Here is a 19,076-nt window from a genome sequence, read left to right on the forward strand (position 1 = left end):
GCCTCCCCCCCGCCCCCCAACGGAGCCAGCCTGTTCAGAAAGCGAATTCCAACACGGGTTCCAAAAGAAAATAACAAAACAAAAAAAACCCAAACTTTACTTGCATTTAGCCGTTAATAAATAATTTACAATATATACATGCGGTGACACTCTACACAGGTCGCAGACACAAGGACGCAGTGAGGGGTCCCCACTTCCTAGCAGAACGCGATCAAACACAACCAAAATAAAGTGCTTCACTTTTTACTTCCAACATAGGGACCATCTAAAAACCAGCAGGGCGGCCGGGGCTGGGCCTCCCACCTGCCTGCCCTGGCGTTGGGCAGCGAGGGGGGACCTCTTGGAGGGGAGGCGGGGAGCCTCCTGGGCCAGTGTATGAGAGGTCCCTGGGGAACAGCAGAAGGGCTGCCCCGAGACTGAAGGGCCAGGGCAGTGCGGGGCTGTGGCAACCGCCCTCCTGCCCCTTTCTGGGAGTGGAGCCTAGCCCGGCGTGGGTCCCTGGGCTCTCTGGAACAGCAGCAGGGGCGGGACTGGTTTGGGGCTCCTCGGACGGGCAGCTGGGCTCACAGTAGGTGGGCGCCAGGGCTCTCGGTGGCGGCAGGCCTCTCCTGGCTGTGTGGCCATGGGCTTAAGGGAGGGGACTAGAGGAACGAGACCAGCCCGTGATGCTCGGGGCTGAGAAGCTTGCGGACCCTGCTCCTCTCCCCGGCCTGCAGATGTGGGGGGACGGGTGGGGAGTGGGGTTCTGGGGGGCAGGGGAGGAGGACGAAGAGGATCAGGGCAGGCCAGCTGGCCCTGTCCGTGTGTGCCTCCTGCCCCCGCCCGGTGGCCCAAGCTCCCCCTGCCCAGGGACTCTTGCCATCTGCTGGGGAGAAGGGGACAGAAACCAAGGGGTACTTCTATTCAGACATTTAGACATGAGGACGTGACCTCCTAAGCACAGGGGGGAATGGGGGGCGGGGAGGGAAGGAGCCAGAACAGAGCGTTGGAGCCCGTGAGTGGCGTCGCACAGACCTCGGGAGACAGCACCTGCCGACCTAGCTGTGGGCTCTGGGGCAGAGGCCTGCTAACTGGCCGGAGTCTCCCTTCGGCTCACAGGCAGGCCACGGGCCGGAAGGCACCAGGTGGGCACAACCTTGGGGTCAAGGATGAAGGTTTGCTAAAGATGCCGAGCAGCCCCCCCCCCCCCAGCCCCAGTCGTCCTAAGGCCCAAAGGGAAAGGAGACCCCGCCTGGTGGGGGGGGGGGGGTCCAGCCTCGCTGATGCCCCAGCCCCTCAGCTTAGTGTGTGCGAGTGTGCTCGTGTGAGTGTGTGTGCGTGTGGCGGGCGCGGGCAGCAGTCAGCTGGGCCTGTTTCAGTGCATTGCAGGGGTGGAGGGGGAGGAGCTCAACTCTGATCAATCCCAGTGTCTCTGGCGGGGCCGGGGTGGGGGGCTTCGGCCTGAGGGGCTCTGTTTTGCACATTCACACTGCAGGGCGGGTGGAGGGGAGTGGCTCCCTTTCTCACACAGCTCAACTGTCACAAACATCACAGCACCAGTCACCAGGACCTCTCAGGGCCCCTGATGGAGGGCGCGGGCCGTGGTGGGAGGCCGCTCCCACAGACAGCCCGGGAGAGCTCCGAGGTAACCGTCTCCAGCCCGCCGGCCAGCGGCTGCCTCCGCTCCTGACCCCTGCAGACCCTGCGGGGTCTCCCCCTCCCCGCCCCCCCCCCCACAACAGCCCCAGCCCTCCTGCAGCCGCCCCCTCCCCGGCTCAGGGACAGGCAGCGGCCCCTCTCTGCCCTACATGGCCGCGGCCTCCAGGAAGGCGGGGAGCAGGGCGAGGAGCAGCAGGCCGCCCAGGAGGGGCCGGGGGGCGGGGGGCAGCCCGGCAGCCGCCGCCCGGCTCGGTGGCTCCCGAGTCCTCTGGTACAGGTGCAGCCTGTCCTTGTTGGAGTGCAGCATCTTGACGTCCTCCAGGGCGTAGTAGGCAGCCAGCGTGAAGTTCACGTCGCCCGTGGTGAGCAGGTCGAAGACGCAGGCCTGGTAGTAGAGGTCCTCCACGGGCAGCTTCTCCTTGCACTTGGCCACGGCCGTCTCGTACGGGAAGGTGTCCGGGGCCGCGGGGGCTGGGCTGGCGGCCGCCGGCCTGCGGGGGCCGGGGCCCTCGGCGTTGGTGCCGAAGGCCTGGAAGTCAATCTGCTGGTTGAGGGGGCAGCCCCGCAGGCAGAGGTAGAGGCCCTGGCTGTCCCTGTCCTCCACGGCGTTGACCACCTCCTCGGGCATGCGGACCGCGAAAGTCAGGTAGCGGCCCACCTGGCGCACCACGATGGTGGTGCCGATGTACTTGGCCTGAATCTCCACGTGCTGGCCCGATACCTTCTCCGTGATCTTCAGGCTGTTGGCCCCGTGCTTGTCCCCGCCGTTCTTGGAGCCGTCGGCGAAGGCGGCGGGGAGCTCGTCCATCTCTGCCTGGTACACCTTCTGGTCCACACACTCCTGGAAGTTCTTGAAGATGATGGTGAGCTGGTGGGGGCAGGGAGGGAAGGACAGGGAGACAGGTGGTCAGCGGTGCCAAGACAGCGGAGGGGCGGGAGGCCCAGCCCATGCTGGCGATGCTGCAGACAGGAGCGGCCCCCTCTGTGCCCCACACCCTCCCTTCCTTCCCCATTTGGGTCACCCTGGTACCACCTGCATTATTATGCACTTAATATTCTTCTTAAAAACAACTTGTTTTACTCTAGGGTAAAGAGGAAAAAAGGAGAGAGAGACAAACCAAGAGACAGAGTCTTAATGATAGGGGACAGACTGATGGCTCTCGGAGGGAGGTGGGAGGGGGTTCGGGGGGAACAGGTGAAGGGGATGAAGACACACTTACCCTGGTGAGCCCTGAGTCATGTATGGAATCATATGTTGTATGTGAACCATACTGAAACTAAAAACTTAGTAAAAACAAAACAAAACAAAACAACCAACTTGTTTTATTTAAAAAAACCCCCAACAACCTGACTTAGAATCGGAACTTTAGATCACTACCCTAAACAGAAAACCAGCTCATTTACTATATATAGAGGTGCACCATAAAAAGAAAAGCACAGCTAATTAAAAATAAAACTTCATTATCTATTGTAGTACGCTGAGTAATAGCTCCCAAGATATCAAGCCCTAATTCCTGGAACCAGTTACCGGCTATGCAAAAGAGACTTCGCAGATGTGATTGGGTTAAGGGCACCAAGATGGAGAAGTTATCCTGGATTGGCTGGGGTAAGCCCTAAATAGAGCTACAGGTGTGCTCTTAACATGGAGGCAGAGGGAGATGGGACCATCGAAGAGGGGGAAGGCTCTTTCCAGAGAGGCAGAGACTGGAGGTGGGTGACCACAGGCCAGAGATGCTGGCAACCACCCGAGTCTGGAAGAGACCCCAAACAGATTTCTCCTGGAATCCCCTGGAAGGACCGACCCTCCTAATACCATTACATTAGCCCTTGAAGATGCACTCCAGACTTCTCTCCAGCGCTATAAGAGAATACATCTCTGCTTGTGGGAAACCCTGAGTTTGTGGTATTTGTCACAGCAGCAACAAGAAACTAATAGGGTCCACAACCATCTCACACGACCTCTCAAGCCGCCAGTGGACCTCCCACCAAATGCCTTCAAAAGGGCTGTGAGCCGCTGGCTGAACATCACAGCAGGTGAAAGGGGACAGATTCATGCTCAGGGAAAGAACGGGCAGGCAGAGGCCGGCAGAGGCCACGGTGGCAGGGCTGCCCTGAGGGGTCACCCAGCCAGGCCTTGGACCTGAGCAGGGGCAAGAAAGAGAGGAGGAGGGCGATAGTCAGGGAAAGGAAGATGGGGGGCTCGAGGCTGAGCATGTAGCTCTGGCCAGGGCAGGAGCAAGGAGGCCCGTGTCTGCTGGTACTTGCAGCCGGGGCTGCGGGGCTGGGCTGAGCTGCCACAGCAGAAGCAGCTGGTGGGGAGGTTCCACGGGGAAGGGTCTTCCTGACGATCACAGACGCAGGCACAGGTGCAGCTTCTCCTAGTCCTGTGGGGCACTGCTGGGGAGGATGACATGACCTCCCATTTATAGCGGAGAAAAGTCACCCTCAGAGAGGTCAAGTGACTTGCCCACGGTTGCACAGCCACCAGCAAGAGGTAGAGCAGAGTTTAGTCAATTGGTTTCCAACCCCTGGGCTCTTTCTGGCCACAAGCCCCCAGGGTAGGAGGCCTGGGAGAAGGCTGGAGACAAACAGCCTGGGGAATGAGCATTTCCCGTTTCATCCTGGGGGAAGGGCCAGGCTGCACTTTCCCTCTAATCCTAACTAGGATGATTGCATGGGCTGGGGACAGGAATCAGATCCGGGAGAGAGATGACCACCGCTCCTTCGTTCCTGTTCCTAGGTGCCAGCTTCTTGCCCCTGGTGGCTTGAAGGCCACTGCCCCCCGAATCAAGGGCAGCTGTGACCTGAACTCCAGCCCATGGCCAGGGAGGGAGGCCGGGTCATGGAGCAAGAGGGCACCCAGGCCTTTTGGTACCATACGTCCTCAGATGGTCTGCAGGCTGAGGGGGCCCCGATGTCCTGGCTGTGGTTGAATTTTGTGCCTGGGCACCCTGGGCGATGTGGCAGTGGCAGGGGGACACCAAGGATGGCCCTGGGAGTAGAGGGCCAGTTGCACGAAGCCCTAAGGGAGTTTCTGGCCAAACAGTGGGGGTATGACAAGTACAAGGGCCCGGGTGTGCTAGAAACCACAAGCAGGTCCTACAGGCAAGGGGAGGCAAGAGAAACATGAACGACCCCAGCTCAGGCCCAGGGTTCGGAAAGGCAGGGACCCAGGGTGCGATCTGGGGCCGGGCCACAAGCCAGGCAGCCCAGGGGGAAGCAGGCAGGGAGCAGTCTCAGTCTCGGGCCTCGGGAGCAGAGTTGAAGTTCTAGGCTGGGCCATCCCACAGGGTAGCGAGGGCCCGGCTGGAGTTGTTGGGCTGTCTCATCACTGCTCACACTGGTGAAGCGTAGGGGTGACCCAGCCGGGAGTGCATGAGGGGCCTGGAGCCTCAGAGAGAAACTCCCCCTTCTCACGCTGATACTCAGAAAGCTGAGGGCAAGAGCCAGGCTGCAGTCGGGAAATGATGGGGACTTCAAACCCTTGGGCCTCTGTGGACCCCCTTCTCCATCAAAAATACTGAAATTACTGTGGCGCCTGGGTGGCTCAGTGAGTTAAGTCTCTGCTTTCCGCTTAGGTCATGATCCCAGGGTCCTGGGATCGAGCCCCGCATCGTGCTCTCTGCTCAGTGGGGAGCCTGCTTTCCCCCCCTCTCTATCTGCCTGCCTCTCTGCCTGCTTGTGATCTCTGCCTGCCAAATAAATAAATAAAATCTTTAAAAAAAAAAACAAAAACTAAAATTACATTTTGAGACTGCACTCGTGTCCGGACGAATACAGTCGAGGTTAGATGATGCTGATTTTTCCTTCTGACGTGAAAACAAATGAAAGCTTTCTCTTGGGTCCCTGGAAGTCTTGGGGCCCCTGGCGCTGTGCCTGTTGGGGCCCGGTGGATGGTCAGGACGGATGGGGGCACATTCTGCTGTCTGCAGGGGACATGAGGAGCAGCTCCGAAGCTGGAGGCTGGGGGGCCTGCCAGAGTCCAGGTCTGGGGTGGGCACCGCCCCTTGGGCACCAGACTCGATTTCCCTATCCTCCCCCTGCAAGGCCACTGCCCGGTCCCAAGGAAACAGGGCACCCCGATTTGCTGTGGGATGTCACAGGTGGCCGCGGCCCCTGCATCCCGCTTGGAGCCCTACTTGTCGGACCCCAGGAACTTGCCGCTACCCCACCATCCCTGGCCGACAAAAATGGCCACTTCATAGCTCCACCTCCATTCCGTCCCACGTCCCATGGCGCCCGCCCCAATGTGGATGGAGGCTGCCTGTGGGGGGCCGGGAGGTACAGCCAGGGTGGTCTGGGCAGTGGGTGGTCCTGTCACTGGGGAGGGGGCGAGCGACCAGGGGCTCCGGTGTCCCTGCCCGATGTGCTGGGGAGCAGAGGGGCGGCGGGGGTGGGGGGGGTGTGCTGCTGGTTTCCAAGTGCCATCAGTCTCCTGGAACAGGAAAGGCTGGTTTCCCTCTAACCGTCATCTCTCGTGGAGACAGGCTCCTGGAAGGCTGACAGCCTGCTAGACTCTTCTTGGCACCAGTGCCAGGGACTCAACCACAAGTAACAGCATGAAGGGGCCTGTCGAAAGCCAGGCGGCTCGCTGCCAGCTCGGCCACGGGTGCGGCTGCCACTCCTGCCTGTGCCGCTCCCCCCCTTCCCAGGGGCACCCAAGGCCCCCTCCACCACACCAGGCCCGGAGCTAGGGACCGTATCCACACACAGGGGCCGAGGAGTCCAAGAGCCTTGTCCTCAAGGAGCTCACAGTCCAGGGGCGTTGCTGGACCGGGGAGCTGAGTTAGGTGGTGGGACAGATGGTACGTTCAGGGCAGAACCAGCACGGGCGAGAGGGCAGGGGAAGGCAGGCGTGTGACTTCCTCTCCTCCCAGTGCCTCAGTCTTCTCATCTGTACCATGGGCTGCTCCGGGCGCAGCTGGAGGGCGGGCGGTGGAGCTGGGGGCTGAGCTCAGGGCGGCGGGAAGCCGGCTAAAACGTGAGTTTGGGCTGGAAAACACGACATCTGGATCACCTATGAGAACAGAGGGTCGGGCCGGGCTGGATGATGCCAGGATCCTGGGAAATGAGTCAAGGGCCCTGGGGCAGAGGGAAGGGCAGAGGGCATGCAGGTTCAAGTGGGCAGAAGAGGTTGGCAGAGGGCTCCTGGGGGGAGGCACAAATACCCCTCCGAGATAACAGCCCCTTGGCTTCTCGTGCTGCCACTGAGGCTCCAGGCGGCCCTCCCACGCTCTGCCAGGCTCTGCTGCCCTCCCATGCCCTGCCGCTCCCCAGCTTCCTGCTCCTGTTCTCCCGAGCCAAGTTCTGCAAAGGACTTGGAGGAGGCCCTCCACAGGGCTCAGGGCAGAGCGTCCTGCCCCCACCACAAGCACCCCTCGGCCTGCTTTGGTCCTCCACGATCAGCCCGGGACCGGCCAGGTGGTAGAAGCATGAGGCACGGAGGCTGGCTCCGAGATGTTTCGTAAATGTCTGCGGAATCAACGAATGAACAAAACCAGTGCACCTGAGCGCAGAGGCCTACGGGAACAGGTGCGGGCTGGCCGAGGGCACTGGAAAGCAGCTGCTGGTGTAACCCAGTCTGCCTGGGGGGGGCCTGCCACTGACGTGGCCACACACGCGGACCCTGTCCCAGCTGGGTCTTTGGCGGGGGGTGGGGGGACAAGCCTTGTGCTCCCTCCTGGCTGGTGAGGAGGGAACAGAAGGCCGCAGGGCTCTGCGCCTGCTGGGAAGACTGAGCGGACCGAGGTCACAGCAGAAAGCGGCAGGGTCCGTCAAGCTCTGCGGGGGATCCCCATGCTCTCCGGAGCCCCCATGCTGGCATCGGAAGAAGGAGCTCCAACCCCTGACTGGGCACTGCTGCCTGATCCCTGGGCGCCTGGTGCAGACTGGATAGTCAAGTCACTAGATCATTAATCCAGGTGGTTTGGGGACAGCACTGCTGGGCTCCCGGGGTACGCCAGGGAAGAGCTGAGGGAGGTACGCAGGGGTTCTAAGCCCGGGCACATCACCCGGGCCTGCGGGACCCGATGGGATGTGGCCTAAAGGCTCTTGTTCCCACGGTCACCGTCCCCTCCCCCTCGTCAGTGGGGGCTGCAGCCCAGCCTCGCGGGTCACAAACCACCATCCCTCCCAGATCGGCGCTGGGCTCTGTCATCACATCTGGTGCTCACACCGGCCTGGGTTAGGAGGGGCAGGCTTCTGAGGTCCACGTCGCTCTCATACCCTCAGACTCCCCTGTGTGCCCCGGCCCGGGGTGGGGGGACAGGGAGGCGGGAGCCCCTCCTGCAGTCTGTTTGCTGCTGGATTTAGAAGCTGCAGCCTCAGGCTCCTGGCGTTCATTTATGTTGGCTCTGGGGAAGGAGGGAGGTGGGTAGATGGAGGGGCCCCAGGGAAGGGGGCTGGGTCCCTGATGCAACAACACCCCCCCTCCCCCCATTCTGCGAAGGGCGGCCAGGGTGGAGAGAGTGTTGGCCGTGATTCTGCCGTCTACTAGGCTTCACGGCCTGGTGCCAAGGGCCTGCTGGGGTGTCTGTGGGGCAAAGAACCACTTGTTTCTTATCCTGCAGCTGGGCCCAGAAACAGACCCTCTGGAGGCATGTGGCGGCCACCAGGGCAGAGGGAGATGGCGGGTATTTTCCTGGCTGCAGATCACCTCGCTGTCCTCCTGTGGGGCGTGGGGGGCAGGAAGGAACAGAAACGCCCTTTGTGGACCAGCCGGGCGCTGCCCAACGTGCCGCCTTGCAATGTGCTTTTCCTAGGAAAACAGAGGCGCTGCCAGTCTGGAACCCCCCAGGGGCTCTGGTGGGCCAGGCCCCGAGGCGGCCCACAGGTCCCCATCCCCTGCACGCTCAGAGCCCACCAGCCCCCTAGTCATGAGGCTGCGCCCTTTGACGGCTGAGGTCTGAGGTCTGGTTAGGGGGTCAAAGGAGCCTTTCCTGGAAGCAGGTAGGGGAGGGAGAAGATGGGGGTGTCCAAGTGCCTGGGCCGTGGGCCACATCTGTGGCTGCCTCTGGCTGTGGCCCTGTGAGCAGGACCTGAGACCTGCCACCCAGAGACAGAGGCCTTCTGGGGTCAGAAGATGACCAGCTCTCCGCAGCCTCTGGGGCTCCGGATGAGGACTGTGTCTCACGGCAAATGGCAACATGCCCCTCGGCACAGCCACCTGGCCCAGGTCAAATGCTAGCTCAGCGTTCCCAGCCCGGTGCACTTGGGGCGGAGAGGTACATCCCACTTTGGGGATGTGTCCAAGATTGCTGCTTCAGCCAGGCAGGGCTGGCCCGAGGGAGGAGGGAAAAGCTGCCTGGGTGGCCCCTGGCATGCTCGGGAAGCTGCTTCTCTATCCTCACTTGTTCCATCTCCGGGTGTTCCCGGACACCACAGCCGCTCAGCCTTGGGCCTGCAGCCTCTCCGGGTAGGCACGGGGCAAAGGAAGGGCAGGGGGGTACCGTGCAGCCCTGCTGACCCCATCAGCATCCTAGAGCCCTGGTTCCTGACCCCCTCCATGGGCCAGAATCACTGGGGGCTTTAAAAACACGCATGTGTGTACACACACACACACACAGAGCACGCCTGACCGCTCCCAGAGATCTGGTGCCATACCCGCCGGGAGAGGGGCCTTGAATCACTATCTTCTAAGATCTGTTCAGTTTGTCAACATGCAGTCACGTGAGAACCCACGGGCAGGATCACCCTCACCTCCGGGGCCCTGGGTTCATGTGTCCTGGGAGGGGGACGGAGTTGCCCCCCACCGAGGGCAATGATGGAGACACACCTTTAAAGAGGATTCTGTCTAACTGGGATTTAATACCTGAGTTCTAACAAAGCACAATCTAGGGGCAAGAAAAGAATATTCCCAAAGCTTGAAACAGAGTGCTCTGGCGAGTGTTTCTAAAATTTGTGGACAAGAAATCCCCCTTACCCCTGGACCCGGCACTGGCCCGGGTGCCCAAGCACACACACGGGCACACACACAACCAGAACTAAGCTTCCTGAGGCATGTACCCTTCCCAGGTGCGACACATGGGCAACCTGCCTTTCCTAGCGGTGTCTGGTTGGGCCCGCCTTCCTGTGCTGCCCAATTAAAAAAGAAAAAAAAAAAAAAAAAGTGACTGCTGGGTTCTGACCGGGAAAAGGGATTTCACAAACCCCCAGTGGGCAGCATCCGCAGTCTGAGAATGCTCACGCTCCCCACAATGTGAAAAGGTGGTTCCCGGCGGGTTTGTCTCCTGACAAAGACCATCTAGAACATTCCTTTGTAAATAACCAGCCCATTGGCTGGAAATAAGAACACGGAGGGGGAGGGGTTGCAGGCGGTGCCTGGGTCTGGGCGCTGGGGACAGCAGGGCCGCGGGAGCCTCAGCCTCGCTCTTACCTTGCTGGTGGCGGTGGCTGCCGAGCCGGGCAGCACAGGTGTGTTGGTGACCTGCACGTTCAGGTAATTATTGTCGATGAGCGGCCAGGCGCCCTGCACCTTGCAGGTCTGGAAGCGGTCTGTGAAAGTCCTGAGGTGCGGGTCCCCGAAGAGGCCGCAGTGCGTGTAGTTGGGGGCCGCCGAGTGCTTGTGGAAGCTCTTCTCGTAGTGGCAGACCTCGGGGCTGTCGGAGCGCTCCTGGCTGTCGCCCGGCGGCGGGAGGGTGCGCAGGCGCGGCTGCGACGTGGGGCCATCCTTGGAGCAGTTGTACTGGCTCATGAGGTCCTCTATGCCATGGACGGCCGAGTGGTAGGCCAGGTCGCCCCGGCAGGTGCGGGCCGTGCGCCGCGTGCACAGGGCGTAGGTGCGCAGCGCCGCGCAGAACTCGGGGGCGTCGTCCGAGGCCGGGGAGTGGCTGCCGGCCGTGGCGCTCCAGAACTCGGAGTTGCACTTGAGGATCTTGCACGGGGACGTGGCTGTGGGGGAAAGGAAGGGACAGGCGGTCAAGGCCAGCCGGCGGGCTCCGGTCTCCTCGCCCCTGGGGACCAGCGCCGCTGGCACGTGGCCCGAGAGCATCTCCTCCTGGACGGCACCACCCCTGTGTCACCTTCGCGCCCGGATAGTAAATAGTGCCTGCAGGTGGACGTGCGGTGCTGACCCTGCCTTCCTTCCGCCTGGGGTGACCCCAAGGGGCCGGGCATGTGCCAGCCACCTGCTGCAAGGACCATGCAGGCTCCTCCCACAGTCCCCAGCCGGTAAAGCGGAGGGGTCAGGGTTTCTGGGCAGCCTGGCTGTGGGAGCCGACAAGCCACCCTTGGGCCTCTGAGGTCTGCTGACATTGTCACAGCTACCCCCAAGCATTTTGCCAACCTCAACAGAAATGCGGCTGGGAATTAAGCCCCACTATGTGTTCTGGGCTCTGCTGTGTGACCTTATCCAAATCCCTAGACTTCTCTGTGCCTCATTAGATTACCTAGAAAATGAGGCATAGTAGAATATGCTTTGTGGGGTTGGTCAGCGTGGTAAAGGACCAAGAGAAGCACTGACTAGAGCAGGTCAGTGACAGCTGGCTAGTATGATTCCTCAAGGAGCTTTGGTCACAGGGGGATGCCTGGGTCCTGTCTCCTTGTCTGCCAAGCACGGGCGGCTTCCCTCTTGGTCGCCATCTCTCCTTCCCTCCCTCCTCTGTCCTGCTCAGGAGAGTATGCTGGGAAGCAACTGAGAGCCATCACCTTGGATCTGCCTTAATTTGTATTTTTTTTTTTTAAGTCACCCACAATCTTTGAGACCTGACAATTAGCTACAAATGGCTATGCCTGAAAACTGTGCCTTGAACACACCTGAATCTTGTACCTAGACACATGGAGCCTGCCTTCCTGGCTTCCCAGATTCTTTTGCACGGTTCCTAGTAACTTCGGCGGCCAGGCATGCAGACGGGTAGTAGAAAGGAAGGCTGTCCACAGGCTCCAGGAGCAAAGGGACTGGCAGACCAGCTGGGTTGCAGCCCAGCGCTGGAGTGATCAACAGGAGGATGGGGCAATCGTTCCCAGCCTGGCTTGTGAACCCTTGGAAAGTCAGTTTGCTTCTCTGGTGCTGCCTTTTTACCTCCAAAATCAAGTTGCCAATAAAGCCAGGGGCAGTAATAGGTAAGGGCAGGCTAAGGAACATCTGAGCAGCTGCTCCGGATGGCCTCTTAGAGATCTGTTCCCTCCGCAGACACCTGTGTGGAGCTGAAGCTGACCGGCCCAGGTCACACACCTGGGCACGGGGGAGCCCACGCTTGTCCTAAAATTCAGGCTCCTCTCCTAACTTCACCTGTGTTTGTCACCACTGCTGGCAAACAAGGTTGTTTCTGGTGGAGTCTGGGTGGACATTTTTTCTTTTGAGAAGTTACGTATTTACTTAAATGTGCCTTAGGAAAAATAAAGCAAATTTGATATGAGAGCTACAGATTTTTCCATTTTCACAGCTTTATTTTAAGTTGAAGAACCGTGCTGACTCCAGGAGATTTGGTTAATAAGAGGGGGTAATTGCCAAGAAGAGGCATTTGGGGTGAACAGGGGAAAGGCACTCGTTGGGACCCCCCACCCTCCCTGCCCCCCAGTGATCTTCCTCCCACAGATGTGTGCTCCTGGGGCAGGGGTCCCTTGAAAGGCAGCTAGACGATTCTCTGGCCCTGCCGTCTTCATATTTAACTAAACCTAGAGAAGACACCCAAGGCCCAACCGACGCTGCAAAAGGGCTAAGGTGAGGTGAGGAGAGGGGGTAGGGGTGAGTGGAGGGCTTGCCGTGCAGAGGAACACGGTACAAAGACACTGGCTGTGGGGGCCACCACCTCTCCGCCTGTGGTTGGCGGCCCCCACGCACGGTCCCCTCAGGCAGCCTCACCAGTGCCAGGTGCAGGATGTGCTGACCTGTGATGCTGCTTTCTCAGAACCATGGAGATCGGGATGTCAGAGGAAATGATCTAAAGAGGACACAGCCTGTGCTGAGTGGTGGCCACCTGGGCCGCGCCCACACCACCCACCAGCCCAGCAACCTTGGAAGCCCTCCTGTAGCCAGGCTCAGGTCCCCCTCTGGTGCTCAGTGGGAGGGGAGAAGGGCCACCACCTGTCCCTTACAACCAGATGGCACAACCCCAAAGCAGGAGCTCTGTTGGCCTCAGCTCAGCCAAAGCGGACTGGGGACAGCAGAGAGCCACGTTGCAGCTACCAGGCTCTGTCTCTGGCTGGTCTCTGTCTCCAGCTCTCCCTGTGGCTGCTGGTCTCTGTCTCCAGCTCCCCCTGTGGCTCCAGGGTCAGGCCCCTTGGCCCTGCTCGCCTCCCTGCGGGGCCCAACCAGGCTCACCTGCCAGCTTCTCTGGCCCCAGGTCTCTGGGAAGGAGCTGCAGCAGGGTTTGCATCTGGCCTCTCGGGCCCAAGAGCCCACGCCCAGGGTAGTTCCCTGGCAATTAGCACATTGAGCATCGACTCCGCCCCGCCAGCCACTGGGCCCGGCTGGCCCTTCAAGGGCGCACTTTACCACCAATGACCTTCAGCCTCTCCTTGTAGACCCCTCCTGCGGATTCCCCCACCAGCTGGGAGGCCTGTGGTCCCCAGGTGCTCTGTGGCCTTGCACGCTGTAGACCAGTTAGTCCCCAGGGGCTGCTTTGCAGGGTGGCTCAAAGGCAGGGGTCGAGAACGGGCCTCGGGCAGGACCAGCCTGCACGCAATGTGGGGTATGCGAAGTGTCTCACTCCTGACCCCCATTTGTGGCTCTATCCCCACCCCTGGGCGACTGCACAGGTGGTGATAAGAGTCTGATGTCTTTCCCCCGGCCTTGAAAATGGCTCAGAGCAGTGTCTCTGAGGTAGAACTCTCCAGGATGTCGGGGCTCGTGATTGAAATCCTCCAGAGGTGCCACAAAAGTGGGTCCCTCCCATGCTCTGGGGTCATCAGCGGGGATCTGCCAGCACTTAATCCTCTGTTCAGAGCAGCGCTCTTCAAACGTCCACTTCAAATGTGCACACTAGCTGCCTGGGCAGAGTCCCCAGGCCTCAGTGGGCTGGAGACTCTGCACTTCAGCCAGGCTCCCCAGGGAGGCCCGTGCTGCTGGTGCACAGGCCACACTTCTTTAGAGTTGGGCCGTTTTCTTTTCAACAGTCCCCAAAGGGCCAAGTTAGAACCTGCTGGAGCCTGGCCAGTCTGGAGTGTGTGCACGGGGCATTTCCTTTGGGGTGGGAGGGGCTGCAGAGGGGGCAAAGGGAGGAGGCCCCTCTCCCAAGGGGCAAGCCCAGCAGGGATGCAGCTGCCAACCCAGAGCAGTCCTGGGCACCGCCCCCGGGCCCTCTGCCCTTGGAGAACAGGCCTTTCATCAATCAGTTCAACTCAGTGGGGCTCCTTCCCTTGCTCCCCACCCCCTTTCGGAGCCTCCCAAGAGTGGTGATGGCAGCTCCGCCCACCACCCCCAGGGGGTGACCGAGGTCATCCTGGGGCTGTCCTTGCCCAAAGAGATAGACCTTCCACCCCAGGCAGGGTCCGCACAGGGGTGAACTCCTCCAGCCCCTCACTCCCCTGAAGTCCTGCCCGTCCCATTTCTCAGCTATCTGGAGAATGTTCCCGATGCTGTCACCCAGGACTAGGGACAGACCTGGGGAGATGTGAAGGCGACACTGGCCACAAGGAGTGGTGGGCACTGGAGGGAGAGTGTCAGGCTCACAGTTCTGCTCTGTCCCCTCTCTGTAGTTGTGGGAACTTGGCTCTGCCTCAGTTTCCTATCTATGAACTTAGAGAGTGGCCAAGGGTTGAATGAGAAGAGGCACTTGTTCTACCTGGGACCCCGTGGGCGATCAACAAACAGAGACCCTGACAAAGGTCTCCGAGGGGGATAAAGGTAAGAAGTTAGAAGTCACAGGCCGGGACAGGGAGGGGACAGGAAGGGCAGTGGACCGGAGTGTCCCCTCCCCCACCTCTCCTTTGTCCTCACTTTAGGGCCCTGGCTAGGCTCTGCCCTTCTTCCACCGGGACTTGGGTGTGCTGAGTGTGAGTGCTCTGTGCACGGAGCACCCACCCCTGCCGCCCACCCACATTGGTCCTGGACCATGACTGGCCGGGTACCACACTTCCCAAGGGCTCTGGGATGGCTTTGCCCACCACCTCACTCACTGTCTTTCACCGGAGAGGATGCTATGGACTGAATGTGCCCCCCCCCCCAATTCCTATGTTGAAGCCCCAACCCCAGTGTGATGGTGCTTGGAAGGGAGGGGCCTCTGGGAGGTGATCAAGTTCCCAAGGGATGTCCCAGGATGGGATTAGCATCCTTATAGGAAGAGAGAGACACCAGAGCTTGGGCTCACACTGGGCCATAGGAGGACACAGCAAGAAGGGGTGAGTTAGAGAGCTGCCACCAGAACCCGACCATGCCTGGCACCAGGACTTTCAGCCTCAGGGACTAGAAGCCTGGCCCCATCTCTCCTCCCCTTCCCCAGCCTCCTGACTCCTCCTCTGAAGAAGCCAGATCACTGGAGACATTCACTTGGCCAGGGGCCAGAAGACCAGGTAGTCTTGGTTCCCCTTATTTCATTGTCCCCTCTCCTTGAAAGGACCTGTGGTCACAAAGGGGTAACCTGGGCTGCGATGACTCTCCCAGCACTTGAGGGGGAGAGGGCAGGGGGGAGGCGTGAAGAGAGATCTCATCGGCTTCACACGTCACCTCCCCCCCACCCCAGCTCCTTTCCTCTGACTGCGGACCCCGCCTTCTCTCCCACTGCCATGCCGACCCTTCCCCCCAGGTATCCGACGCACCCCGCAATGCCTGTTCCACCCAGAGATTTTCTGAGAGATGCCGGAATCAGAAACTTTGGGTCCTGAAGCACAATTTCAACAACCTCGCCTTTGCTCTTGTTAATGAGTAAAGGAACAGACCTTGAGTTCTGGGACACAAAGAAAAATGAGAGCCCTGGCCATTTTCCCACCCAGACAGAGCATGGGGTGAATTTGGGCTCAACAAGGCAGCTGGTGACAGGTTCTGTCAATGGGCAATCCCACGCTGGAGGTTCTTGGGAGCCGGGGGACCTCACTTTGGGAAGCAGTGTTGCTGGGGAGGGTTTCAAGGTATGTAACTCCAAGGGCGGATGCTCGTGGTCTGATTCCAGCTCTGGAGCTCAGTGCTGTGTGGCTACGGGCAAATCCACTAACCTCTCTGAGCTCAGTGTTGCTCTCTGTGCCATGAAGATGCGTCAGTACGTCATCAGTATTCCAGGGACCAGTGGAGCTGATGTAAGCAAACCCTGAGAACATGGGAAGGCAGCTCAGCGGAAATCAGTTTTGTGTTAACTTGGTTTGCTTAAATGGTAATCTGGGGGCGAGACTTAGATGTACCTCACAGCTAATGTGTGCTGAGTACTTACTGTATGCCACACTATCTCCATTACCCTATGAAGGCCCTAGGATTATGTTGTCCCCATTCAACAGACAGGCAAACTGAGGCCTGGTGGCATTACATAGCCCCCTCCTCCCACATACTCTGACCGCAGCAGGAGACGAACCACAGCTCTCAGGCCCCAAGCGTCTCTCCCTTTAGGGACCTCCACACACACTGGGCCGATCCCAGAGGCCACAAAGACACTGAAGAGGAGACTCTGCCCTTTGGGGGGTGCTCATGACATGGGCAGCATGCATGTACACGAGTGGGGGAGCGCCGTGGGGGCGCACCTGCAGGACACACAGGTTTCTCCAAAAAGGAAATGATGATGACAATAATGACGCCCCGATCTTCCCTGGCCCGTGTAGACTGCAAACCGCTCCAATGCCAGATCCTCATGGCTACTCTGACTCGGCGGGCAAGAATTATCATCTTCATCTGCTGCCCACAAGCACGCCTGGCTCACACAGCCGCCAGGTTTTTGGGGTGCTCTTTTCTCTGCTTTTCGAAGTGCACGTGCCCTACCTTTCTGGGGACACCAGCTGAGAAGGATCCAGGTCCTAAAATTCCTGACACCGAGATGGGTTTTCTTTGACCACTCCCAGTCCCTGATGTAGGGCCGGGGCAACCCTCGGTTCCCAGGACAGTGACCACCCCCAAATGGACAGTGAGCTCTTGTTTAAGGTTCCTGGCCAAGGACTCCCACCACAGATGGAGGAGCTAGAGCTCAGGGTGGGAGAATGGTGTGCAAGAGGCCAGGGACCAGCTGGGACCAGATTTGAGGGCGCCTTGCCCCACCCCTGCCTTCTCTCCAGGTGGCAATGCAGCCCTCCTGGGTCTGCCTGAAGTGGTCATGCATGAGCCATCATTTCCTGGGGGTCTCATGGAAGGGCTTTGAGCATGCCAGGGCTGGACAGTCCCCCCAGGGGGAGAGCCGAGGGGCCCTCGAGCCCCCATTAGAGTCATCCTGCCGCCCCATGTCTACTCCACTACATCATGGGCTGGAGGCCACCCCAGGTCAGGAATCTGAATGTAACCTGGCCCAGCATCAAAAGAAAAAGCTCTTGGCTGTGGTGTCACCTGCCAAAGAAACCCCAGAGGGGTTGATTTTTATGTGCCGTATCTTTAAAAAAAAAAAAAAAAAAAAAAAAAAAAAAGAAGGAAAGAAAGAAAGAAAAGCGGAGACCTTAATTCCAGGCAGCAAGGCTTGGCCTTTTCCTGATGTGAATGTCCAAGAAAGGAAGCAAGGAGAGGAGACCGGGCTCTGCAGATCGAGGAGCCCTTGGTGCTTTCGGGGTGACAGAAGCCGGCGGCTGCCCCCTCCTTGCCTGATTCCTGCAGACGGCAAAGCGGCCCCCTTCTGGCTCCTCCAGATGGCAAAGCGGCCCCCTTCTGGCTCCCCGGCCACCTCTGGCTGGATCCAAGACCGCCCATATGAGCAGAGCCAGGGGATCAAGAATCTGATGGGAACTCAGCTCTCCTGAGCATCATTTCCATCTCAGCCTCTGTGTCATTGGGCAGAATGACTCTGGGGCCTCCGGACTTGTGCCACTGGGGCCGGAACTCCTTGCCTCTGTGCCATCAAGTTCATCAAGATCGCTTTATCTAATGGTCACTTTGTGTCGCCATCCTCAGCCTCTGGAGGACCCCCCCAGCTGTGGGGTTACCCCATCTTCCCCACCCCGCACTCCAAGCCTCTTAGCAGATCTGATGCCTTTTTTAAGTCCCCCCAACCAACCCCGGGCTCTGCTAGGTCTCGGGGGTTGGGGGGGGGCCTGCTGGAGGCTTCTATGTGCAAAGGTAACATTTCACTTTTGGGGGGAGGTGGGCTCCAGACTGCCTCCTTTGTGGGCTGAGACGTGCCCGCGAGAGGAGTGAGAGCCCCACTGCCGGCCTGACTTAATTCCTTCCCTTTCAATAGTGACCCAGAGCCCCTTGGAAACAGCAAGCTGGGGGCAGGGAGCTGGGGGGGGGGCCGCCGTACCCACCCGGGCAGGAGGAAAATATTTACGCACCGGGGCGGCATTCGTTGCTTTCAGAGACCTCCTTTGAACTGTTAATCAAGCCCAATCTTTCGGAATAATAGCCTGATTATTACTGCCCTGTTTGCATAACAAAGAAGTCCAATAAAACTTATTTCACTGTGCGCGGAGGGGGTGTGAAGGATCGCCCTGAGAAACGAGTCTCAGGAATGCGGCGAGCCGCTCCACGGCCAGAACCCAGGAATAAAGACAATGCAATTTGCCACCAAGAAAAGCCCAATAGACCAATAAATTACCCGCGTGCGAAGGGATTAGATCGGGTTTCAGTGGCTGTGTGGGAGGGGTAGGGTGAGCCGGGAGGGGTAGGGTGAGCCGGGAGAGGGGGAAAAACCTGCCTCCTCTTAAAGGGGTAAGTCTCGTTTGGAATACAAGCCCCATGATCCGGTCAGTTTTGTCCGACTTGGGGCAAGGCGTGGGGGGTCGGGTGGGAGTAGGGGTGTGTGTGTGTGTTGGGGGTTGCTGTAGCACAGCAACTGCCCATATTCATTTACTTGCTGCAAGTTCTGGACCCTACCAGGTGCTTCAGCCTGTACGGGGCAAGTCCGTGGGTTTCTCTGCTCAGGGGCAAGCAGCTCCCAAACTTCTAGAAGGCAGAGTAAACACGTTTCACGTGACTCCTGAGTCACAGTAAAGATGGAAGGACGGAGGCAGGAGAGGGACCCGGGGAAAAGCATTTCAGCCCGGTCTGGAAGGGAAAGTGGGATTTGGCAGGTGACTTGGGACAGAGGTCTAGGAGGTACATTGGCCTCGGGAACAGCGGAGGTTGGCTGGAGCCTAAATACTGGTTGGTTGCTGGTAGCAAACGTCACCGAGCTCCAAAGCGCTTTCCTCAGCAGTGTGGGGGGCCAGGGGTCCCCCAGCTCCGTTATATTCCACCACAAGGGGGCGCTGGTATCACCCCACCCTCCTCAGAGACCTGCCCCCCCAATTCCTCTTGCCTTGGTCCCCCACACCCCAGGGGGACCAAGAGGCTTCCTGCAGCTCGCGTGCCTCTGTGGGCCCTCATGGCCTTTCCCAAGGCGCTCCCACAAGCACCCAGCAATCAGCTAGACTCAGGTCCCTCCGTGGAAATACCCGACTGT

General features: G+C 59.5%; 1 protein-coding gene across 2 annotated transcripts in view; it reads right to left on the minus strand.

The window, feature by feature from the left end:
- Positions 1-227: 227 nt before the first annotated feature.
- The window catches only part of RGMA (repulsive guidance molecule BMP co-receptor a), a 44,763-nt gene continuing 25,914 nt past the window's right edge, over positions 228-19,076 (minus strand). For both annotated transcript variants that reach the window (XM_032342131.1, XM_032342130.1), the window contains exons 3-4: positions 10,013-10,527; positions 228-2,506 (exon numbers count right to left, since the gene is read on the minus strand). In XM_032342131.1, the coding sequence (XP_032198022.1) occupies positions 1,784-2,506; positions 10,013-10,527 (1,238 nt within the window). In that variant the 3' untranslated portion in view covers positions 228-1,783. The remainder of the gene's footprint in view (positions 2,507-10,012; positions 10,528-19,076) is intronic.

Source organism: Mustela erminea, chromosome 5 (assembly GCF_009829155.1).
Source record: "Mustela erminea isolate mMusErm1 chromosome 5, mMusErm1.Pri, whole genome shotgun sequence".
Lineage (NCBI taxonomy): Eukaryota > Metazoa > Chordata > Mammalia > Carnivora > Mustelidae > Mustela > Mustela erminea.